Source organism: Rhinatrema bivittatum, chromosome 1 (assembly GCF_901001135.1).
Source record: "Rhinatrema bivittatum chromosome 1, aRhiBiv1.1, whole genome shotgun sequence".
NCBI classification, from domain to species: Eukaryota; Metazoa; Chordata; class Amphibia; order Gymnophiona; family Rhinatrematidae; genus Rhinatrema; species Rhinatrema bivittatum.
Genome location: NC_042615.1, coordinates 490,341,887 through 490,368,101, shown reverse-complemented (window position 1 = coordinate 490,368,101; position 26,215 = coordinate 490,341,887). Strand labels below are relative to the sequence as shown.

The 26,215-nt window shown below is 41.8% G+C and overlaps 1 protein-coding gene across 8 annotated transcripts in view; it reads right to left on the bottom strand.

Annotated features, from left to right (window-relative positions):
• CCDC171 (coiled-coil domain containing 171) overlaps positions 1 to 26,215 on the bottom strand; it is a 982,183-nt gene that overhangs the window by 177,379 nt on the left and 778,589 nt on the right. For all 8 annotated transcript variants that reach the window (XR_003857717.1, XM_029608527.1, XM_029608555.1 and 5 more), the window contains one exon: positions 19,052 to 19,204. Coding sequence is in view for 7 of the 8 variants with exons in the window: in XM_029608527.1 (XP_029464387.1) it covers positions 19,052 to 19,204 (153 nt within the window). In the remaining variant the exon portion in view is untranslated. The remainder of the gene's footprint in view (positions 1 to 19,051; positions 19,205 to 26,215) is intronic.

Below are 26,215 nucleotides of genomic sequence, written 5' to 3'. Positions count from 1 at the left end.
GGGATCCACAGTCCTCCTCAGAGACCTCCCCCTGCCATGGAAATGGGGTGTTGTGCACAATGACTCCATATACAGAAAAAAGTACCATGCTGTGAAAATGAACCCAGTCCCCATAATCCCCCCAACCCTCCCTTTTCCCCTCCCTTCGCTTGCTAACACGCCACATTTACCCCGGGCTCACCCGGGCCGTAAATGTGTGGGGGGTACGCTAGAGATGCGACGCGCCCCGCCCTCCCCATAGAGCCATAAGAGCTATACTCAGAAAATTTAAAAGTTTAAACCGCCACGAAGAAACAAAAGAAACAAACTGTAAAATTGAAGGATAGTTCTCAATCAGTTCCACTTAGGCCACCACCGCATTAAATGCGCAAGCCCACGAACCAGCAAACCTGTAGACTAGCTCTGAAGTCCATCCTGCACAAGAATGTCCGTAGATAAGGGACAGCCGGTCCGGTCCAAAAGCGGTGCGCACAGAAAGGCAACAAGGGAAATCCCCGAGAAGAGTCGTCCCCGGAGCTGTCTGTCGATGGTCCCACCAAACAAAGAGGACGACTGCCCACCTCGTGCTTCAAATCGTATCCGGAAAGCCGGTCACTGGGGAATGGCTGGATGACGTGGTCCCATAAAACGGTTGGTAACAGGCAGCTTTTTAAGTCCAAGGGCACAGTTATAGGGCGGCTATCAGTGGACCAGTAGAGAAACAAACATAGTGAGGTCCCGGGTTTTCAGGGGCCGATGGTAGCAACATAGGTCTTAGCTTGAGCCACTTCTGTGAAAACGTGGTCCTGGCCGCCATGTTTGAAACGTAGAGTCGCCGGGTAAACAAGCTGAAACCGAATATTCTTATTATATAAATCGGTACAGATGGGGCTGAACAGCTTCCTTTTCTGAGCCAGAGCCGCCGAGAAATCTTGGAAGAGACGTATCTCCATTCCTTTATATTTCAGGACTGATTGGTTTCTGTAGGCCTGCAAGATTTTTTGTTTTTGAGCCCAGTTAAGTATTTTAGCAATAATGAGCCGAGGACGCTGATCTCCGTCTCTCCGTCGCCCCAGTCTGTGCGCCCTTTCAATGTGGAAGGAGGGCCCTAAGTCCGTTAGTCCCAAGGCCTCGGGCAGCCAGCTTTCAAGCGTCCCCTCCAGGTTCTGTTCCCCTGCCTCTTCCAGGAAACCCGCCAGACGTATGTTGTTGCGGCGAGCCCTGTTCTCAAGGTCGTCAATTTTATCGGCTTGGCTGAGGACGACTTGTTCCAATTCTTTTAGTTTGTTCTGAGCGATGAGCTGGTCGTCCTCCGCTGCGGAGACCCTCTCTTCCACCGCTATAATCCGCGGTATAACTTCGGAAAAAGATTCTTTTAATTCTTTAAATTGCGTGGACAGTTCATTAAATCTACCGTCCAAGGCAGCGACCACCGCATTGGTAACCGTGGTAGTGAGATCATTTACCGGGGTGGTAGACGCCGGGGAGCCCGGTGTTGCCGGCCGGGTGGGCCCGTCCGCCATCTTGGAGCCCACGGGATTAGGTTTATCCTTCTTCCCCCCTTTCAGAGGCATGGTGGACGTCCCTTTCAGCATAAAGTGGTCAATAGACATTAGCTCATATGTATCTTCTAGTGAAGAGAGCGATCATTGGCGTGATGGCGGAGATTTTGATGGATACGGGGAGGGCGAGTCGCAGAGCTCAGGGCAGAAGCGTCTGCTCGGCGTCACCGCATCACGTGACCCCCCAATAGCATTTAACTTTCAAAAGGAAGTCTTTGATAAAATGAGGAAAATGGTTAGGAAAAAAATGAAAGGAGCAGCTGCAAATGTTAAGAGTTTACATCCAACATGGGCACTCTGTAAAAACACCATCTTGGAAGCCCAGACCAGATGTATTCCATGGATTAAAAAAGGCTGAAGGAAGTACAAATGACTGCTAGCATGGTTAAAGGAAAGGTGAGAGAGTCTATACTAGCCAAAAGAACAACTTTCAAAAAATGGAAAAGGATACGAATGAAGAAAACAGGAAACAGCATAAGCACTTGCAAGTTAGATAAAAAGCATTGATGAGCAGACAAAGAAAGGATTGCTGTGGAAGCAAAAGCTCATAATAAAAACCTTTTCAAGTACATTTGAAGCAAAAAGCCTGTGAATGAATCAGTTGGACCATTAGATGATGGAGCAGTAAAAGGGGCACTAAAGAAGGGCAATGCCATAGCAGACAGACTAAATAAATTCTTTGCTTCAGTCTTTACTGAGGAAGATGCAAACTGTATACATGCATTTGCTTATTGTATTTTATATACCAATTGAAGTTATTTTCCATTAATGATACACACTGGAGAAAGAGACCCATGCCAGAAATATTTAAGTGTTATGATTCATAGAAACTAAAACAAATCTCAGTGAACTTGAAAGATGTAATAGGGCAAATTGACAAACTAAAGAATAGCAAATCACCTGGACCAGATGGTATACATGCCAGAGTACTGAAACAACAGAAAAATGAAATTTCAGACCTATCAGTAATTTGTAAAACTATTAAAATCAGCTACAGTACCCGAACAATGGAGGGTGGACAACAAAACACTAATTTTTAAAACGAGTTCTAGGGGTGATTCAGGAAACTACAGGGCAGTAAGCCTAACATCAGTGCTGGGCAAAATGGTTGAAACTATTATACAGAACAAAAGTACTGAACATATAGTCAGTCATAGTTTAATAGAAAAAAGACAATATGGATTAAGTCAAGAGAAGTCTTGCCTCACCAATTTGCTACTTTTTTTTTTTTTAAGGCGCAAGCCAGTTGATATCCAGTAGCCGGTTGCTACCCAGCACACGCACATGTACGCCCAATTTTATAACATGTGCGCGCAGGCGTGCACGTTATAAAATCCAGGGTCGATGCACGCAAGGGGGTGCACAATTGTGCACCATGTGCATGCCGAGCTGCGCTGCCTTCCTCAACACACCAGCAATGGCCACCGTGTTGCAAGCCTCTGGCCCTGCCCACACCCCTTTTGTAAAGCCCCGGGACTTACTTACGCGTGCCGCCGGGCCTTTTTAAAATAGGCCCGGCACGTGTAACCTTTTGAAAATCTGGCCCATAGAGTATCTGGCATTTCAGCGTTTGACAAAGTACCTCATGAGAGACACTTGTGGAAACTAAAAAGTAATGGGATAGCAGGTAATGTTCTATTGTAGATTGAGAACTGGTTAAAAGATAGAAAACAGAGTAGGGCTAAATGTCAATTTTCTCAAAGGGATCAAAATGAATACTGGAGTGCCCCAGGGAGCTATGTAGGGACCACTGCTTTCTAGCATAATTATAAATGACCTAGAAATAAGAATGAATGAGGTGATCAAATCTGTTGATACAAAATTATTCAAAGTTATTAAATAGCATGAGGATTGTGAGAAATAGGAAGAGGACCTTGCAAGACTGGGCATCCAAATGGCAGAAGACATTTAATGTGGAGAACTACAAAAGGATTAACATGGGGAAGAACAACCCAAATTATAGCTACATAATGTAAGGTTTCACATTGGGAATCACCACCCAGGAAAAGAATCTAGGCGTCATCGTAGATAATATGTTGAAATCCTCTGCTCAGTGTTAGGTGGCGGTCAAGAAAGTAAATAGAAAGCTAAGAATTACTAGGAAAGGAATGGATAATAGAAAATATCATAATGCCTCTGTATCACTCCATGGTGCACCACCAACTTTAGTACTGTGTGCAATTCTGGTCACTGCATTTTAAAAATGATATAACGGAATTAGAAAAGGTTCAGAGAAAGGTCACAAAAAGGATAATGGGGATGGAACGATGAGGAAATGCTAAAGAGGTTAGGACTCTTCAGCTTGGAAACAAGAAGGCTGAGGGGAAATATGACACAGGCTTATAAAATAATGAGTGGCGTGCAACAGGTAAACGCAAATTGGTTGTTTACTCTTTCCAAAAGTAAAAAGACTAGGGACATACAAGGATGACAGAGAATGTGGTAAAAATTGTTAGTGTAGCTGGGTTTAAAAAAGGTTTGGACAAGTTCCTGGAAGAAAAGTTCATAAACCATTATTAAGGTAGACTTGGGGAAATCCAATGCTTATCTCTATGATATGCAGCATGGAAGCAATTGACTGTGCGATTCTGCTAGGTTCTTGTGACCTCGATTGGCATCTGTTAGCCACATTTGGTCTGAGCCAGTATGGATAATGTTATGCTCTTGAGAAGATTTAAGGCCATTATTTAAAATCTTATAAAATTCAGAAGCTGTTTTGGGTGATGAGAGCAACTCGATACAAAGTGTTACGCAATTTAGTTCCAGAGACATCCTGAGTCTTGACCCAGAACAGCAGTCTAAGATTTGAGATTAAAAATTCATTTTGTTTGACCACATAGTTCTCTCTGCAGAGCTTTTATGCTGCTGTTCTTCCTAAAAGAAAGACTGGTTCCACTTAGGGGGGTCCCTCTACTTGGTTCTATGTTCTAATGGGGCCCCGCCTATAGGGACTTCCATTTCTTCATTTTACTTGTATAGGGCACCACCAGCCAAGGCAAGAACTGGCCTCAACTTGGCCTCAACATTATAGGGTGCTCAAAGAGGGTGTCCTCATGAATTAGGACTAGCAGATTTTCTTGCATTGTATCCAAGAGATAGATGTGGAGGGCTATAAGCTTTTTTTTGCTGGGGATGGAGGCACATATTGAGAAGATATGATTGCTGCAACAGAAAGAGTTATGAGAGATGTGGAGAGAAGACAAGGGAGAAAAAGGAGGGAGAGTGTGACAGAGAGGAAGGAGAGGCACCAATACATACTTGAACACTTCAAAAATATTTCTGCATTTATTCACACAACACAAATGCATTTCTAAGTAATAGTATAACAGAGGTCTTGATGTCACTGGCATTGTTAGTGCAACCAAAGGCTACAGTGGATGATCTAAGGCTTGAGGACAAAGAGCGGTCTGGGCCTCAAAAGCTTTTTTGAGCTCACAAATTGTTTTTGAGTGCAGAGTTCATTTTTGTTCAGTTTTGAGGCCTTGGCAGACTGCACCATCCATCTATTGCAGGGTGTAAAGGGGGTCATTGCTTCACCCCATCTGAAGCCTTAGCGTAAGGATTATTCCAAGCAGCCAGTTCTGAGGAAACAGTCTTTGAACATTTCCCACTGGTACCTACTGGTTTCTATTGCAGTAGGTTATCAATAAATAACACAGAACAATAACACAAATCAAAATGCATTTTGCAAACTGTTGGCCACAGACTTGTTTGCTAGAACAAAATGTTCTCAACCTTTTTTTCTCAACAATGAACAGGATGGTGGTCTGCCCTTTCCCTGAGCAAAAGGGAGTCTTATAAAGAAGTCAGCTTGCTTCCATGATCAGAGTGCCTGCGTGCCTTTGACAGCTCAATTAGTTTCCAGCTTCTGGGTGAGACTCTCAGAAGTGAATTTTGAAAGAGTTGCTCACATAAAAACACCCATATATGTGAGAATATGGGCGAGCTCGCACAGCTCTTATTTTAAAAGCAGCAAATTACATATGTATATACACATGCATGCACAACAGAACACACGTAAAAAAGGGGCGGCCCTCCACCCCCACCAGCTTAAATACCTTCCCAATACTATGTAGCATTCTCACATTATTTAGTGATTGAATTTTCAGGTTAGCTTGGCCATGCTCAGAACCATACTTTTCAATAGGCAGAGTATGCAATTGTCTACAGACAGCCACTCAAGAGAGGTGGCTGTTTGTCTAAATAAGAACAATTTGTGCCATGCTGGGTCAAACCAAAGATCCATCAAGCCCAGCATCCTGTCTCCAACAGTACTTAATCTGGGTCACAGATCCGAAAGAGGAGATCCATTTCTTGTTGCTTATTCCCAGGGATAAGCAGCGGCTTTTCCAAATCTACCTGGTTAATAGTGGTTTCTAAACTTTTCATCCAGGAATTTGTCTAATCCCTTTTCCAGCTCAGCAATGCTAAATGACTTAACCAAATCCTCCACCAACAAAATGCACAATCAAGCTGTGGAATAAGTGAAAAAATATTTTCTCAAATTTGTTTTAAAGCTGATACCTTTTAGTTTCATGTAATGATTGTTAGTTCTGATATTATTTGAAAGGCTATACAACTATCTCCTATTTACCTGCTCCACTTGATTTTATATATTTATCTTTATTTATTTATTTAAAAATTGTTTGTATACCGCTTTTACAAAAATAATATTTGATCAAAACGGTTCACAACTAAACAAACAATTCTACTAAACGGCTTCTACTAATCCCGGATACAATCTCTAAAGCACTGGCCGACATTATAAATTGTTCCCTTTCCCAGTGTATTTACCCAGACGATCTTAAAACGTCCTCAATCAAACCTCTCCTAAAAAAACCGAACCTGAACACCAGTGATCCCAACAATTTCCGTCCCATCTCCAACCTCCCATTCATAGCGAAAGTTATGGAAAAATTAGTAAACTCACAATTATCTAATTACATTGAGGATCACCAAATTCTGTTCCCTAATCAATATGGATTTCGCAAAGCATTAAGCACCGAAACATTACTCCTTTCACTTACAGACTTCCTCCTCATCGGCACTGATAAAGGTCACGCTTACTTATTAATCCTTCTTGACCTCTCGGCTGCATTCGATACAGTCAACCACCACATCCTCCTAAATCAGCTGGCTAACATCGGCGTCACAGGCACAGTACTGACCTGGTTTAAAACCTTCCTGGAGAACAGAGGATTCAAGGTCAAAATCCATAATAAAGAATCCCGCTACTATCCATCCTCTCTTGGGGTTCCACAGGGCTCCTCCCTCTCACCCATGCTCTTTAATGTTTACCTTCTCCCACTCTACCAAATGCTAACTAAACTTAACCTGAAACATTTCCTATTCACAGACAATGTACAGATCGTGATCCCTGTAAAAGAATCCATTAATAAAACATTAGAATTCTGGGAAAGCTGCCTACTAGAGATCAATCACCTCCTTACCAGTCTAAACCTAATTCTCAATGCTTCAAAAACCGAATTCCTGCTTATATCCCTGGAAAACAACATCATCACTTCAAACCCACCAGCCAACCTTCAAACCTCTCACGTAAGAGACCTAGGAGCAATCTTAGACAATCGTCTTAACTTAAAATCATTCATCAACCAAACTACCAAAGATCGTTTCCACAAATTACATGTCCTTAAAAGAATCAAGCCACTCTTCCACTCCCAGGACTTCAGAACAATTCTACAAGCAATAATCTTCTCTAAGAAAGATTATTGTAATTCTATTTTATTAGGTCTCCCTGCATCACATACCAAACCGTTACAGATGGTTCAGAATACAGCAGCCAGAATTCTGTCTAACTCTAGGAGAACTGACCACATCTCCCCAATTCTCAAAGAACTTCATTGGCTTCCAATTCACTACAGAATCATGTACAAGGCCATCACCACCATTTTCAAAGTCATACATCACCATGCTCCGCTAAACTTACAAATTCCTCTCAAAAAGCATACCTTCTCCAGACCCATCAGAGAGTCTTATAAAGAATCACTTCATGTTCCTCACGCCAAAACCTTTCAACACAAAACCCTCAAAGACAGAGCATTCTCAACAGCAGGACCTCCACTATGGAACTCTATCCCATCTGACCTGCGACAGGAACCATGCCTACCGACATTCAGGAAAAGGCTGAAAACATGGCTTTTTAAAAAAGCTTATCCAGACCTCAACTGATCCTTACCTTCCAACCATTTATCACCAGACATTACAAACTCTCCATTAACAATCTCCTTCACTACTCCAAATCTATGTCATTGTATTTAATTTTTATGCATCATTGTAAATAATTTTGCTTTCAGTTAATCTCCTTCTTCTTCGCTCCCTTCTTCTCCCAGTTGTGCACCTCCCTGTTCTAATGTAACTGCAATTTTCTTACCATGCACTTGTTATAACGTCAGTTCGCTGTATATATCACGCCCTGTTAAATGTAAACCGGCATGATGTGATACCCTTCATGAATGGCGGTATAGTAAAAACACTAAACAAATAAATAAATAAATACATTTAAAAACAATAAAAATAGAATAAATAAAATCTAAAAATACCCATCAACAAAATAATAATTATCAACTCAAAAGACATTAACATAAGTGCCTTAATAAACCGCAATCAAAAAGTTACGTAAACCAAGGAAGGGGAGGGGAGGGAAGAAGGAGGGATAAAGGAAAATATTAGCAGTATAAGGTAACAGTATGGCTCAGTGAGGATAGCGAGCTTATTGTCTTGTTAGATGTTGAAAATCTTGCTGAAATAGATGGGTTTTTAATGCTTTCTTAAATGCTTTGTATGTGTTATGAGACGGAGTGAATCATGTAAGGAATTCCAAAGGAAAGGAGCTGCCACTGAAAATGCACTTTTATGAGTAAACTCAAGTCTAGCAATTTTTACTAATGGTAGATCTAACAAATTTTTTGATGAGGATCTTAAATGTCTTGCTGGTTCGTATATTCTTAAAGTTGTACAAAGCCATGTAGAAGCAGGATTGTGAATAAGAGAATAATAATGGATAAAATTTTGTAGAGTACTCTAAATTTTACTGGAAACCAATGAAGGGAATACAGAATAGGTATGATATGATTTCTGTGGGAAGAACCAGAAAGAGCACGAGCGGCTGTGTTTTGGACTAATTGTAATGAATGAATTGTAGTATCCGGTAATCCTAGGTAGAGTGTGTTGCAGTAGTCCAACCCTGAAAAAATCAGGGCTTGCAAAACAGTACGGAAGTCTCAGGTAAACAATAATGGACGTAGTCTTTTTAAAAGATGAAGTTTAAAGAAAGATTTTTTTGTGAGAGCAGATATGTTGTTTTTCATCGATATATCAGAGTTTATTGTTATTCCTAGACTAGATGTTATGATCCCCCCTGTTGCTGCGCTACAGGTGGTCTCTCACCTTCTACCGGAGGCCGCTCCGAAGCCAGGGCCTCGCCTGTATTCCATCCGGGACTTGCTCCAGGGCCTGAGAGGCCTAGCTGTGCCTGTGGCTTGCATGCCCTTCTCCTAGGGGCCGGCCCGCAGCTCTCCTCCTTATTTATGGGGCCAGCGGTGGGCGGTCCTGGCAAGCTCCTCCTTGGGAGTTGCCTTCTACCTCCAGTATATAAGGACTTCCTTGTCATTTGCAACTGGCCTCCGGATCAGGTCCTACAGTCGTCTGTAACCCTGCTGATCCAGGTCTTCCGTGATCACATTTGCTTTGATGGATCCCTGTCCAGTGTCTCTGCCTTGATGTCTGTTCCTGACCTTGCTTTGATGTCTGTTCCTGAAGCTGCCTGATTCCGTTCCTGTTCCAGTTCCGGTTGTTCTGCCCTGTGTCTTCGTCTGGTTCCTGAGCCTTCTGTCCTGTTGGGCCCTGGAGTGGCCAACAGGAGGGATTCGTCCCCCGGGCTCTTGAGCTTCTGTTCCTGCCAGCCGAAGGGGCTTCGGATGTCAGTATCCCAGCATCGGAGTTCCTGTTCGCCTGGATCTTCCCAGCACTCTCCTGTTCCCAGCGTGGTCCGCGACCAGCCTTCCTGGGCTGAGTAGGGCGCGTATGGGACGGGGTGGTCCGTGACCAGTCCAGCTGTGCTGGCTGAGTAGGGCGCCCTAATGGACAGTGCCCGTGTCGTCCTTCCTGCCCTCTTCTACAATGTCTTGCTTCAGCCTGTCTACAATGTCTTGCTTCAGCCTGTCTACGATGTCTGCTTCAGCCTGTCTACGATGTCTGCTTCAGCCTGTCTACGATGTCTGCTTCAGCCTTTGCCCTCGTCCTGATGTCTTCAACGTCTTGCTTCAGCCTGTTTTGGATGTCTGCTTTAGCCTCCGTCTGACGTCTCAGTGTGAAGGACTCTGTCTGCCCTCGCCTCTGTCCGGCCTGCTGCCCATTGCCATTCCCTGCGGCAGGTCCGAAAGGGCCGGGAACAGTCGGAGGACCGTTCATCAGTCAACTTCCCCGTGTTGGCTACCATGGGCGTGCAGGTCCGGCTGAGGGTCGGACTCCCTGCTTCTGTACCCGCCTGGCTCACCATGCCTGCCCAGCTCACCTCCCACGGTGTGGCTGGGGCTCCTCCCTAGCTTTCGCCGTGGCCCAAGGGCTCACCACCAGCTCAAGACGACCGCGCCCGCGCGCGCTTGTAACACTAGAAGCCTGGTTTCGAATTGGAATAGAAATTCCGTTGAAAATAAAATGAGATTGAGGACCCATAGTAGATTCGGAAATAGAAGTAACATAGACCAGTTCCGTTTTAGCTGGATTTAGTTTTAGCCTATTGTACGAGAGCCAAGTACTAATAGTATTCATATTTAATGTGACCATAGAGAGGGTGGATGACCAAGAGTTGTTATAGCGAACTAAAAACAGAATATCGTCTGCATAAATTTTGAACTGAATGTTCAGTGCTGAAAGAATATGGCAGAGAGGGAGAAAATAGATATTAAAGAGAATTGAAGATAAAGCTGATCCCTGCGGCACTCCAGAGGAAATTGTATAATGATCTGAGGAATGATTATCGATATTGATTTGTTGTGATCTATTAGAAAGAAAAGAAGAAAACCATTTTAAAACTGTTGCTGAAAAACCAATTGACTGTAAGCCAGAAATTAGAATCTGGTGATCTATAGTATCAAACGCTGCTGATATGTCCAAAAAAACCAATATGAAATCAATATTAGAGTCAAACCCCGGTAAAGCATATCAAATGAAGATATCAAAAGGGTCTCGGTAGAATGACCCTTTCGAAAACCATGCTGACAAGGGTGCAAGATGTCATTATCTGTTATAAAATCATAAATTTGATGCAAGACTACTGATTCAATCAATTTTGATAAAGATTGTAACAAAGCAATGGATCTGAGATTATCCAAGTCCAAAGGATTTTTAGATTTATTTTTTACTATAGGGAGAACTGAAGATTTTTTTTAAGTTAACTGGAAAATGGCCTGATACAAGAGATTGATTTACCAGAGTACATAAAAAGCAACCAGTTAATGGAGCAATTGCTTTAAAGAGAGAACCTGAACAGGGATTTAAAGGAGAATTTGAGATTTTCTGTTTCTGAATTATGGCTAGGATAGTTGCTTCAGAGCAACCATATGGGACCCGGTCACGATTTTCAGAAATCAACTTCGTCAGGACCAAATCGAGACAAGAGACAGACCAGGTCTCAAAAGGGCATCCAATATAGTGTTCAATTTATCTAAACGTGATTTGACTAAGCATGAATTGAGCTTATTAGAGAAGGGTCTTTCTTTTGTTCCTTCATCTAAGTATAACTCCTTTTCCACATGGGTGCATTTACAAAAATCTTTCGGGGTGGTCAAGATTAAAACTTTTTTTTCAGAATTTCCAACATCTCAGGATGATTGTAAGCTACATCGAAAATCGAGATGGTTACCTCTGGGACCTCCAGATCTGATTATTAATACTTTTGAGCAGTTAGTATTAAAAGCAGTGGAACAACTTGAAAGACAGCCATCTAGTTGCTTTAACAATTTAAGAACATAAGAAATTGCCATGCTGGGTCAGACCAAGGGTCCATCAAGCCCAGCATCCTGTTTCCAACAGAGGCCAAACCAGGCCACAACAACCTGGCAATTACCTGGCAATTACCCAAGAACACCAAGAAGATCCCATGCTACTGATGCAATTAATAGCAGTGGTTATTCCCTAAGTAAACTTGATTAATAGCCGTTAATGGACTTCTCCTCCAAGAACTTATCCAAACCTTTTTTGAACCCAGCTACACTAACTGCACTAACCACATCCTCTGGCAACAAATTCCAGAGCTTTATTGTGCTTTAAGTGAAAAAGAATTTTCTCCAATTAGTCTTAAATGTGCTACTTGCTATCTTCATGGAATGCACCCTAGTCCTTCTATTATTCTAAAGTGTAAATAACCGATTCACATCTACTCGTTCAAGACCTCTCATGATCTTAAAGACCCTATCATATCCCCCCTCAGCCATCTCTTCTCAAAGCTGAACAGCCCTATCCTCTTCAGCCTTTCCTCATAGGGGAGCTGTTCCATCCCCTTTATCATTTTGGTAGCCCTTTTCTGTACCTTCTCCATCGCAACTATATCTTTTTTGAGATGCGGCGACCAGAATTGTGAACAGAATTCCAGGTGCGGTCTCACCATGGAGCGATATAGAGGCATTATGACATTTTCCATTTTATTAACCATTCCCTTCCTAATAATTCCTAACATTTTGTTTGCTTTTTTGACTGCTGCAGCACACTGAGCTGATGACTTTAAAGTATTATCCACTATGATGCCTAGATCTTTTTCCTGGGTGGTAGTTCATAATATGGAACTTAACATCGTGTAACTACAGCAAGGGTTATTTTTCCCTATATGCAACACCTTGCACTTGTCCACATTAAATTTCATCTGCCATTTGGATGCCCAATCTTCCATTCTTTCAAGGTCCTCCTGTAATGTATCACAATCCGCTTGTGATTTAACTACTCTGAATAATTTTGTATCATCCGCAAATTTGATAACCTCACTCATCATATTCCTTTCCAGATCATTTATAAATATATTGAAAAGCACCAGTCCAAGTACAGATCCCTGAGGCACTCCACAGTACAGATCCCTGAGGCACCCTTTATATTTTGATGAACAGCAAGCTTGTGCAACATTACAACAAGTTGCTAATATTATTATTCTCCCAGCTGATAAAGGAGGTGGAATAGTAATTATTAGAGATGTGAATCGGAACTGGAATCGATTCAGATTCCGGTTCCGATTCACATGTGGGTTTTTTTCCATCGGGCCCGATCGCGGTTTTGTTTATTGGCTGTGCCCGAGCCAATAAACAAAAACCCACCCCGACCCTTTAAATCTAATCCCTTTGCTTCCCCCACCCTCCCGACCCCCCAAAAAACATTTTACAGGTACCTGGTGGTCCAGTGGGGGTCCTGAGAGTGAACTCCCACTCGCGGGCCGTCGGCTGCCACTAATAAAAATGGCGCCGATGGCCTTTGCCCTTACCATGTGACAGGGTATCCGTGCCATTGGCCGGCTCCTGTCACATAGAGGGAGCACTGGATGGCTGGCACCATCTTTAAAAATGGCGCGGGCCATCCAGTGCTCCTACCATGTGACAGGGGCCGGCCAATGGCACGGATACCCTGTCACATGGTAAGGGCAAAGGGCCATTGGCGCCATTTTGATTAGTGGCAGCCGACGGCCCGGGAGCGGGAGATCGCTCCCGGGACCCCCACTGGACCACCAGGTACCTGTAAAATGTTTTTGGGGAGGTCGGGAGGGTGGGGGAAGCAAAGGGATTCGTTTTAAAGAGTCGGGGTGAGTTTAGGGGTTATTTTTGTGTGCTGTTTTTCCCGTCCTCCCCCAAAACGATAAGAGAACCCCCACGATCAATATCGTCCAAAGCCCGATTCACATCCCTAGTAATTATGGACATTGATGCTTATTATGCTGAGGCTATTTGTCAATTGTCAGATACTAAGTTTTATAAACATCAAACCCTACATCAAAGCTATCTTAAGTGACTGCTATTTTAAACTACAAACCATCAAAAAACTCAGACCCCTCCTACACTTCTCTGACTTTCGCACAGTACTTCAATCTATCATCTTTTCCAAAATCGATTACTGTAATGCTCTCCTCCTTGGCCTCCCCTCCAACCATATCAAACCTCTACAACTACTACAGAACGCTGCTGCACATATCCTTACGAACACTAGAAAAAGAGATCACATCACTCCTACCCTTATTGAACTCCACTGGCTACCAATCCAGTCACGTATCCTGTTCAAAACTCTTTCCCTTATTCACAAAAGCATCACTAATGAAAACTTCAATTGGCTCTCCCCCTCCCTCCTTCCTCGCTCCTCCACTAGATCTACACGTCCTGCCCTCCAAAGAACCCTCCGCTCCCCTTCCATCAAACCCTACAAGCTAAAATATACAATGAACAGAGCCTTCTACCTCGCTGCCCCTACTCTTTGGAACTCCCTCCCACCAGATATCCGCACAGAAACATCCACCCCAAAATTCAAAAAGAAACTAAAAACACTACTTTTTCAAAACGCCTACTTCCCCTCCACTTGATGTATGAAAACCTCTGTCCATCTGACTGATGACTCTCTTGTAAATATTTTGTACATTACTATTATTAATTTGTTCAAGTTTGTTCAATTTTCCTTCGTAATACCTGTTTAATTTTTAATTTCAGTTTTTGTTTCCATGTAAAGGCACCGCCTATTAGTTTTGAGTTAACTGTACACCGATACGATGTGCAAACGGCTATCGATATATAAAAAATGTTAAATAAATAAATAAATAAGCCTTTTGATATGGATCCTACTGGAAAATTGCAGACTAGATTATTATCCATCTTACAATATGGCCTCGATCAAAAGTTGATTTTTTCGTCTGAATTTCAATTTTTATTTGAATCTCATCCTCATTTACCAGTTTTTTGTTCACTTCCCAAAATACACAAGTCTTTACAGGCTCCTCCTGCAAGACCGATTGTGGGCCAGATTTTCAAAAGGTGGCGCGCGCCGGGCCTATTTTCAAAAGGCCCGGCGACGCACATAAAGCCCCGGGATGTGTGTAAGTCCCGGGGCTTTACTAAAGGGGCGGGGCGGGGTCAGGCTCCCGGCATAGCGGCCATATTTGCCGCTGTGCTTGGGATCGCGCCGTCAGTCAGCCAGCACGCACAACTTACTTCAGCCCAAGGACTGAAGTAAATTGTGAAATAAAAGAAAGAAAGAAGAAAAGATAGGGGGGAAAGGGAGGGGGAGGTAGGGGAAAGGAAGGGAAGGTGGGGTGGGGGGTAGGGAAGTTCCCTATTTCCCGATTTCAGAGCGGCCTGGGAGGGAACGGGGGAAGGCTCGGCGCACGCAAGGTGCACAATTCTGTACCATGTTGCGTGCGCCGATCCTGGATTTTATAACTTGCACGCACAAGTTATAAAATCAGGTGTACATGTGCGCGAGCCGGGTAGCGCACACACATGTATACCCGCACACACCCTTTTAAAATCTACCCCTGTGTTGGGAATAAAATCATTGCTGGAACCACTATCACAATTTATTGATTCATTTTTACGTCCTACAATATCTTCAGCTCAATCTTACATCCAGGATTCTACTCACTTCATTCAAAGGATTAGAGCATTAAATTTGGGTACAGCAGCGCTTTAATATTGGTTACAGCAGATATTGCCTTGTTATATTTATTTATTTATTTAACAGTTTTAGATACCGCAGTTCAGGTAACAAAGTTACTAATCACTTCGGTTCACATTTCAACAATTACAATGACAATATAAAGAATAGTTTATAATGTCTTACATAGAACAGGGTGATTTAACTTGGATAAAAACTAATAATGAACAGGGAGAGTACAATTTATATACATATGTCTTGTATATACATGAGTGGGTTAAGAGAATGCTTGGTTGAACAGCCAGGTTTTGAGTTTTTTGAACAGCCAGGTTTTGAACAGCCAGGTTTTGAATATATACCAATATTCCTCAGGAACAATCTTTACGCAATAACTGACAAGTGTTATCAGATACGTATAACATCACTGCAAAGTTTGTGGACTTTGTTCTTGATTTAGCAACGATTGCCTTGAAAGAAAACTTTTTTTGTTTTGATAATCAATTTTATCAGCAAACAAAGGGGATTGCCATGGGTGCCACTATGGCACCTTCATTGGCATGTATTTATGTTTCCCAATTTGAAGAAGATCACATTTATTGCTCCTCATTCTGGTCAAAAATTGTGCTTTGGACTAGGTTCATAGATGATGTTTTTTTCATCTGGAAAGGTGATGCTTCATCATTACATCTGTTTATGGAATGGTTGAACACTCGAAATGACCATTTAAAATTCACTTTTCAATATGATTTCCAACAGGTTTCTTTTTTGGACCTTTTAGTTAAGAGAAATGGATGTAAATTGATTACTACCATTTATAATAAAATTACAGACAGAAACACCCTTTTGCATTACCAGAGTTTTCATCCTGTTAAGCAACAAAATAATATACCGACTGGTCAATTTCTGCGATTGAGACGCATTTGCAGTACTACCCAAGATTACATTGACAAGTCTAAATATATGACTGAAAGATTTTCTGCACAGGGATGTCCACGAAAAATCATTCATCATGCGTATAAAGGAGGTTTATTTGTGAATCGTGATTTACTTTTGATGAATCAGCCAAGGTATGAATCTTCACATGTTTGTACTCTTCCTTTTTCTAAACTTTCTGATTCAATACAGCAAATTATAAGAAGCTATTGGCACATTTTGCAAATGTATACAGTTTTCAGTTCTCCTCTAATATTTGCATGTACATGAAATACTAATTTGCGAGACAAGCTTATGTCAACAATGCCATAGCATAGAACGACTACAATGGATAGTTACGGTCAATTCTCATGTGGCCATTGCATGGTGTGTAAGAACGTATTACAAATTCAAACTTTTTACCACTCTGATCCTTATATTAAATATTCTCTTCGGGCTTATTTTGATTGTGAAACTATCCAGGTCATATATGTGATTATATGCCCTTGTCTAAAACTATACATTGGACACACTAAACTTGCAATCAAAACAAGGATTATTCAACATAAGAGTTGTATCAGGAATAAACGTCTGGAATCTCCATTGGTCAAGCACTGGCTGTCACATAGCCACACAGTAGATGATGTGCATTTTTTTGTAATTCAACAGATAAAGCCTCCCCATAGGGGTGATATTTCTCTAGCGCTGAGACATAGGGAACAGGAGTTTATATATAATTGGCGTACGTGTCGACCTCTGGGTTTAAACATGGCTATTGAGTGGGAGGCTTTTTTTTTTTTTTATATCCTCCCCTTTAAGGCTACTAACTTTTGGTTTTTTGCTATTCCCTTAATAAGCAAAATACCCGGATGTTTTGTGGGATATTTAAATCCAACTGTGTAACGGCGGCACTCCGCCTCCATTTTGAGAGAGAAAAATCCCCTTACAAACAAAGGAGGAAGGCGTTGGGTAAGCTCTGCACGGATACATGATTTTTATGCCTTTTGGATGTTTATGAAAAGGATCTGATGATTATATTTCAAAGGGGTTGTATTTTTAAAGAACTGATGTATGGTAACTTTGTTTATCAGAAATGTATGCTATCCTAAATTTGTGATGAATGTGAGGGTAGGTTGTGAATATTATTATGCTTTTTCAAGTATGGGACTGGCTTATAATGTATGGGTAAATATGAGAGATTAATCCCAATGTTTTTTGATAGATGTTGAACAAGTGATTATGCCTGCATGTCGGGATAGAAGATCTATTTAAGTGACTCCGTTGGGGTAGAAGATCCATTTAGATGACTCCGCTACTTTACAGATTGTGAAAGTTTTTGCATTATTTAAAAGACTCTGTTACTTTAAAGACTTGGAAAGTTATTGTATCAGTTTAACAGCTGGTAGATGGAAGATTGTTGATAGGAAATCCATTTGCAAAGTTATGGTTCTTCGATGACGTGAATAGAAGATCATATGATTTTTGAACATCAACCCACAGTGACTTTTTCATTTCTTTGTAATTGGATATTACATTTAAATTGTGAAAAAAAATGTTATGTATATTTTAAGGAGTGATAAGTGTTTGGATTGAAAAAATAAAAATAAGAGATATAAAAATAACTTTGGGGTTCCTGCAATAGCGATTATATATATATATATATATATATATATATATATGCGCCTTTCAGTTGTCTCTTCTTCAAACTTAGAGCGCTAGCCTGTTTAGCTTGTTTTCATAAGAAAGGCCTTCCATCTCCTTTATCATTTTTCCTGCATCTTTCCAAGTCCCACTATATTTTTATTTAGATGCAGCAGCCGGTACTCAAGGTGCAGTTGCACCATGGGTCGACAAAAAGGTATGATGATATTCTCAGTTTCATTCTCTGTTCCCTTCCAAATAATTTCTAACATTCAATTTGCTTTTCTGACAACCGCCTCACATTGAACTGAGGATTTCAATGTATTGTCCATTCCAAGATTGTTTTCCTGAGTGATGACTCTTCATATGAAACTCAGCATTATGTACCTATAGTTAGGGTTATTTTTCCATATATGCTTCACTTTGCCCTTGTCCACATTAAATTTCATCTGTCATTTAGATGCCTATTACCCTAGTCTTACAAGGTCCTCCTGCAATTCCTTACAATCTGCTTGTACAAGTTTGAATATTTTGTGTCATACGTAGATTTGATCACTTCACTCATCATTTGCTTTTACAGATCATATATGAATATGTTAAACTTCATGATCCCTGAAGCACTCCACTGTTTATATTTGTCCATTGAGAAAATTGACTTAGTCCTACTCTGTTTCCTGTCTTCTAACCAGTTATTAATCTATAAGACATTGTATCCTATCCCATGGTTTCTTAATTCCCTGAGGAGTGTCTCATGAGAGACTTTGTCAAATGTCTGTGAAAGGCATATGTTTATTTACATCTTCAAAAAATCTAATAGATTGGTAAGGCAAGACTTCGCTTTGCTAAATCCATGTTGGCTTTTTCCTATTAAGCCATGTCTATCCATATGGCCACTAATTTTGTTTTAAAGAATTTACCCTTGCAGTGTAGTGCAGTGGAAGAAGAAACTCCAGAGGCCACTTATGCACACTCATCATCATAGGGACTAGCCACGATATTGGGATGGAGGTCAAGGTGGAATGAGAGTACCCAGCCATTTTTGCCTAAGAGCAGCCACAGATATAAATCCAACATTGGAGATGCTGTCAGAAGATGTTTTTTTTACTGCACACAAGCCAAAAGTTATTGCATTTCTTGTTCAGTAGAATTTAGCTTGCACGTTAAATTTTTACCAACTCCAAAGCTATAATATTTCCTGCACAAATTTTATTGTATATGCCCCAGTATCAACATATGTTCCTTTGAAAACTGCACCACATGGATTATACATGACAACAGTGTCAATCATTCATTCTTTTTATCACATTAGTGTGAAGGAAACTTACCGAAAGCAAGCTTTCATTTTCACGTAGACAAGCAGTTTGGAGCTCTGACTTTAGGGCTGCAATGTGCTTTTTATGTGAAGCTATTTCTCTTTCCAAAGTAGCTATTCTTGAACAGATAAGCTGATAGATATCCACAAAACTTTTAATCATATTCTTAGGGAAAAAACAGAAAAAAACCCCAGTTAGCAAGTCAGATACTAGTAAAGTTACTACATTTCTTGCTCTATATCTAGGAAGAGTGAAAATATCTCAGTATCCTATCATCTTGAAGCCATTAACTACATTGTAAGAATAAGATTATATATATCAGCAACATTTAATAGAATTTCAGAACTTTTTAAAGAAAAGAAAATAAGCAGTTTATACATTTTTTATTTATTTATTTATAATTTTTATATACCGACATTCTTGTATAATATACAAATCATACCGGTTTACATTAAAACAGAATGTATTTTATTTCATTACACTATTAATATAAAGAATAACACTGATTTTGAGGCAGAAATGAAATCTCTCCTCTTCAACTTCACAGTTCTATTGTGATCAAGAATTCACAATGTTATAAATTAATATATTTTGTGAAAATGTATTAACATCGTGGCAAGCTCTTGACATGTCCTCCTTGCCTTTCCTTATCCTCCTTCCCTACCCAGCCTGCAGCATAAAACTGAACTCCATTACAGGATAAGCTTGTTCTAACATACTTAAGAACAAAATGTAGCAGGACTATGAAAAAGGATCTTATTTAGTAGATAAGGCTTCTCCTCTTGAGACAGGGAGTGCGTGAAATCTTCTCAGAAAAAGCTGAGTAAGATTAGTAACTGAACAAACAAAACAAAAAAACAAAAGCAAGACAGTGCAAAGGAGTGGCAAGAAGAAAATGCATTTCTGCTTTCTTACTTAAATCCCCCCTAACACAGAACAATGCCATCTGCTGGTCTTACAACAGACTGCATACTCTTTAACATAGTAAGCTTTAACATATGGCTGTTGCATATCTTAAAAAGCCAAGTTGGAAACCAAATTCCACTGGAATTTGTGGGACTGGAAAGAAGGATGGGGGATGGGGTAGGATAAGAGGGATGGCTTAAAGACTTGGCATGGCCTGCAGTCATTTCAGTGTTGTGGACTAGTGGCGTAGCCAGAACTGAGTTCTTGGGTGGGCCCAAGGTTAACAAGGGTGGGCAGTAAGTGCATACAGGTCTGAACTCTACTAGATGTACTCTTATTGATAATGCCATGGGGTAGATTTTCAAAGGGTTACGCGCGTAACCCCCGAAAACCTACCCCAAACTCCCCCTGAGCGCACCAAGCCTATTTTGCATAGGCTCGGTGGGGCGCGCAAGCCCCGGGACGCGCGTAAGTCTCGGGGCTTTCCTGGGGGGGGGCATGTTGGGGGCATGTCGGGGGCGTGTCACGGCGGCACGGCTGCGGGTGTGGTTCCGGTCCGGGGGCGTTCCAGGGGCGTGGCCGCGGACCTTCCAGGTCCATCGCCAAGACATTATTCCATACCAGAGCTAAAGTAGACAATGTATGATAGTTAGTTATGGATTGCAGGTATTTATATAAATTCACTAAGGATTATTTTCTCCTTCTATAAAGGCCTATTAATCTCTGAAAAGGATCCGAAGAGGGAGGAAGAGAGGTGAGATTAATCTGTTTGGAGATAAAGCTATGTAATTGAAGGTAGCGCAAGAAATCCTTCGTTTGAAAATCCAAATTTTCTTGACAATTCTGAAAAGCGAACATCCTCCTATCAGGTAATCAATAAAATCAATAAACATACCCCAACCTATTTGAGATAAATCTGTGAAAAAAAGAAATTGCCTCACCTGCAGGGAACCATGGGCTCCCGCAGATCAACAACCAAGGCGTAAATTTCTATGGCAATAACAACAATTTCTGCAATGTTCACCACCCATATTGCATATATTGAATGAGTATATTATTCACTATAGAACCAGGGACATCCCCAACCCCTGCATGTAATAAAAAACTTAAACTGTATGGGTGAACAAAACTAGTTTCCACAGAAACATCTGCAAAAGACCCACTGCCAAATAACCAATCACCTACAGCATGCAATGAGCAGGCTAAGTTATAGTAATGGATATTAGAGAATCCCCAACCACCTTCTAGTTTGGGTATTATCAGTCTCCCAATAGACACTCTAGCCCTATGACTGCTCCAGATAAACCTGGAGCATATTCGCAGCAAAGTCCTAAGATCCCTATTGGACGATATTAGCAGCAGCAATTGAAGGGGATATAATAATTTAGGGATGAGGCATATTAAGTAACACTATCCTCCCCATTAAGGACAGTGAAAAGTTCATCCAGCTCAAAGTACGATGTCAAAATTCACGAAGGATATGAGGGATATTGACCTGATAGCACTCACTGGGATCCTTGTGGATATAGATTCTTAAGTAATTTATGTGAGACGTCTCCCACCTCAAAGGAAAAGATCCCCAATCCTCATGCAAATGCCCCAAAATATCAAGAACTCAGATTTTTCCAATTTTAACTCAAGATCGGAGAACATTTTATATTTACTAAAAATGTCCAACACCTTCTGGAGTAGACATTTTGCTTGGGGTATAAACAAATGAATGTCATCAGCGAACAGAAATGAAGTCAAGAGAGGGATACCCTGATAGACAACATGATCCTGGAGTACACCAGTCACTATCGTGACCAGGGGTTCCAGAGATAAAATAAACAATAAAGGAGACAGAGGGCATTTCCTGTCTGGTCCCTCTAGTTAATTGGAACTGGTCTGAAGGAATACCATTTACCCAACTTTTGGCCATTGGATTACTATAAAGTACCACAATTGCTTGAGTTATAAAACCAGAAAACCTGAATAATCCTAGAACGCATTGTAGAAAATCCTATGAGACCCTATCAAAGGCCTTCTCCACATCGAATCCCACCAGGACAGGATGTACAAAAGAACCATGCTTACAAAGGTCCAGCAATAAAAGAATCCATTTGATATTGATACTGGAGTGGTATTCCTTGACAAAGCCCATCTGGCCAGGTGATATCAGACAAGGCATTATATTTACTAATCTATTAGCCAATAATTGTGATTACATTTTTATATAAACATTCAATAGGAAGATAGGGTGATATGAAGATGCCAATTGTGGATCCTGTCCCTGTTTAAGAAGGACAACTATGTGTGCCATTTTTAAAGTTTTGGGCATTGCACCAGTCTGAATCATTGTAACAAGCAAGTTTTTCAAACTGCCAACCATTGATGTTGACAGTACCTTATAAAAATATGCTGTCAAGCCATCAGGCCCCTGGTGCTTTAAAATTTGGTAAAGCTTGGATTACTGATGTAATTTCTGCTTCCTTAACAGGACTATTAAGATATTCCAATTGGGATGGAGTTAAAGAAGGAACTCTGATCTTCTCCAAAAATTAGTTTCTGACTGAGACATTCTCCTGTTCCACTGTATAAAAGGATTCATAATACTCCCAAAAGAGCGCACGAATGCCCTGATTTGTGGTGGCCAAATTCCCCCGGTTAGAACAGAAAGCAGCAACAAAAGCAGATTTACGGTCCCATTCTAACAAATTTGCAAGTAAATTTCCTGACCAATTTCTATACAAGAACAGTTTATGTTTCAAAGACAACAAAGAGGAGGCAGCTTTCCTGTGCAAGTCATCATTCAGTAATCTACGATTGGAAAAAAATTGAAGTCTAATCAACACATAAGGTTGAGCTAGTACATCCATTCAATTGATTAGTAAGAGCCAGGATGTCTCCATCCAACTCCCTTTTCTTAGCAATAACATAACTAATTATGTCCCCCCAAAAGAACCGCCTTCGCGGTTTCCCCAAATAAAGTGGGCTCTTCTTTATGTGGCGCATTATGATGCTCAAATTCTTGCCATCTCCAGAGCAAATATTCTGCAAATGTTTTGCCTTGCACAAGCCAAGGAGGCATTTTCTAGGTAGAAAGCAGAGTTGCTTACCTGCAACAGGTGTTCTCCCAGGACAGCAGGACGTTAGTCCTCACATGTGGGTGACGTCACTGGACGGAGCCCTGTCACGGAAAACTTTTCTGTCAAAGTTTCTAGAAAGCTTTGACTGACACTGGCACACTGAGTGCACTGAGCATGCCCAGCATGCAATGATCCCTGTGTCCACAGGGGTCTCCCTTCAGTCTTGTTTGTAACAAAATGTGTGATTGAAAAATAAAATAATAAAACAATTGCGGATCCAACTCCGCGGGGTGGCTGGTGGGTTTAATGAGGACTAACATCCTGCAGTCCTGGGAGAACACCTGTTACAGGTAAGCAACTCTGCTTTCTCCCAGGACATGCAGGTTGGTAGTCCTCACATGTGGGTGATTAGCAAGCTACAGGCTGACTCATATTACACCAGGTGAATAGCAGATAACCTGTGCACAGGCACAATAATTGGGGTGCTATTGGCAATGATGAGGCAGCCTGACATCACAGCAGGTGGTTGTAGAAGGAGTTGGGGAGTATAGTGGAAGGAAGCATTCCAAGACAGATTGGCCAAGGCAGAGTCTTGATAAGACTTCCATATGTAAGCAGTAGGGGGCTGTGAATGTGTGAAGAGAGTTACAAGTCGCAGCCTAGGAAATGTCAGCAACTGGTACTGAACGATAGTGTGGTACCGATGTTGTCATGTTCGTTAGAGAATGTGCCTTCATTCACCCCCTGGAGAGGAAAGCCTGCTTTTCATAGTAGAATTCGATACAGTCTGCTAGTCAGTTGGAGAGAATTTGTTTGCCCACTGGAACTCGCAGCTTGACTGTCAAAGAAGGAAAGAGCTGGGTGTGTTGTCTATGGAGTGCAGTGCGGTCTAGATAGAATGCAAGTGCACGTTTAAGGTCCAAGGTATGGAAAATCCTCTCGCTCTGGTGAGAGAGAGAGGCCTTGGGAAAAATGGGCAGCGCATATTCTGAGTAAGGTGAGAAGCTGCATCGACCTTAAGAAGAATATTAGGGTGAGTACGGAGGACCACTCGGTCATGGAGGAACCTAGTGTCGGGTGATTATGCAACAAGGCGTGCAACTCACTGACCCTTTTAGCAGAAGTGATGGCTACGAGGGAAAGGATTTCCCATGGTAGAATGTCAACGTTCTAGGAATGCAAAGGCTCCCATGGGAAACGTGTGAATCTTGTAAGCACTACACGTAGGCCCTATTCTGCAACCAGTGAACATGGAGGAGGCTTAATCTGTAGAGAAGTCATGATAAGCTGACTCATAAGGGGTTGAGCCGTTAATCGGGCATCCCCTACTCCCAGGTGGTATGGTGAAAATGGAATTGAAGTGTACCCGTGCAGAGGATGTCTGGGGACCAGAATCCGAGGGGTATGCTAGATAGCCTAAGAGATGGAGTGGCGGAGAAAAAAGGGCTAATACCTTTTTAAGCACATCATCTGGTAAATCGTGTCCATTTGGAATGGTAAGATTTACATGAGGAAGGCTGTCATGAAGGTACCAGTACCTGAGAACAGTGAGTCTGTGTTATGCGACTGACCTGTGGGCAGGCGAATTGGTTACTGGAGTATAGGTTGAGAAGTATGGGGGGCATACTTGTCAAGGCCAGGATGTGGTTATGAGAATCATTGGAAACCTGTCCTGCTGTAGCATCACCAGAGTTTTGGTTATGTGCGGTATCGGAAGAGATGCATATAGGAGGCCTTTGTTGCAGGGCGAGCAAAGGCGTCCCTAGTAATGCATTTCGATGCATGTGTAGGGAGTAGAATCTATCCATTCTGTGGTTTGATTCGGACGCAGAAGTCAAAATTGGTTGACCTTAGTGCTAGAAGATTTTGCTCGCTACACATGGATTCAGAGACCATTCGTGAGGATGGAGACAACTATGGAGATGGTCTGTCAGAGCGTTTGGTATACCTATCAGATAAGAGGGCCGTAGATGCATGGAGTGAGCAAGGGCCCAGGGCTAGAGCTGCGTGTTTGTGTGTTGGAATCCCACATTGCCACTATGCTGTCTGTCTGTATGCACAAAGGCTTGTGTCAGAGGCAGTATTTTAAGGCATAAAAAGCAGAACGCATGGCTAGTAGCTCCAGGAAGTTTATGTAAAAATGTTCATGGAGCGGAGTAGACACATTTTGGGTTTGGAGGGTGTTGATACGAGCTCCTCAACCCAAGATGGATGTGACTGTGGCCAAGATCATCGGAGGATTTGGTACTGGACCGATGATATGGATCAGAGACGAAAGTGGTTGAACTGCTTAGAGCCACTGAAATTTGAAAATCCACTGAGTCTTACTCATGGCTAGACTGGCCATATGAATGACGTGGATAGTAAAACTCCCGTGGCCCAGCAAGGAAATAATTGATGGGCTGAGGGTATGTTGCATGTGTGCAGAGATGTGGAGAATTTGACAGGATGTCTGCGTGGTTGTTGGGCAGGAAGTCCGTTGCGACTGTGGTGCCCCGAACTGCTCCATATGGGATTTATGGTAGGTGATCAGAAATCCCAGGCAAATTTAGTAGATTTATAGTGAGTCTCAGAGAATTTAGCTTGTTGCTCGGATTGACTTCTTATTAGGCAGCTGTACAAGCAAGGAAAGGCGTGAATGTGTTCTTCTATGCAGATAAGCGGCAGTTACTGCTAGGCATTTGGTGAAATACACAAGTAGTTGAATCTAACTCGAATGTGAACTTGGTATTGAAAATGTTGTTGACTCACTATGAAGCGCATAGAAAGACCAGAGGATAGAGGCAACCCACTTATTGTAGTAAGGGAAGCATGGCACCGAGAGACACAATACTGAACTTTTCTTTTTAAAGAAAAATGTTGAGATTACTGAGGTGCAGGATGGGCGGAGATTGCCTGCTTTCCGTTGAAAGAAGGAAATAGCGGGATTAAAATCCTCCGCCTTGTCACGCCCAGGGAATGGTGCCCCAAGCCCTGGGGCTCAGTTGGATGGCTGCTCTGTTGCCTGGCAAGGTTGAAGAATCTAGGAGCCTGTCCAAACCGTTGGTCTCAGGCGAGAGGATGAGCGAAAAAAGGTCTTTACAGCGTCTCTCCCTGCTGTGCAAGAAATGTAGAGAGCTGTCTCAGATTTCGCAGTGAGCTTGCCATTGAAGCACTGTTTGCTGGACCTTTTGCATGGCAGATCAACTAGTTTATGCTGGAC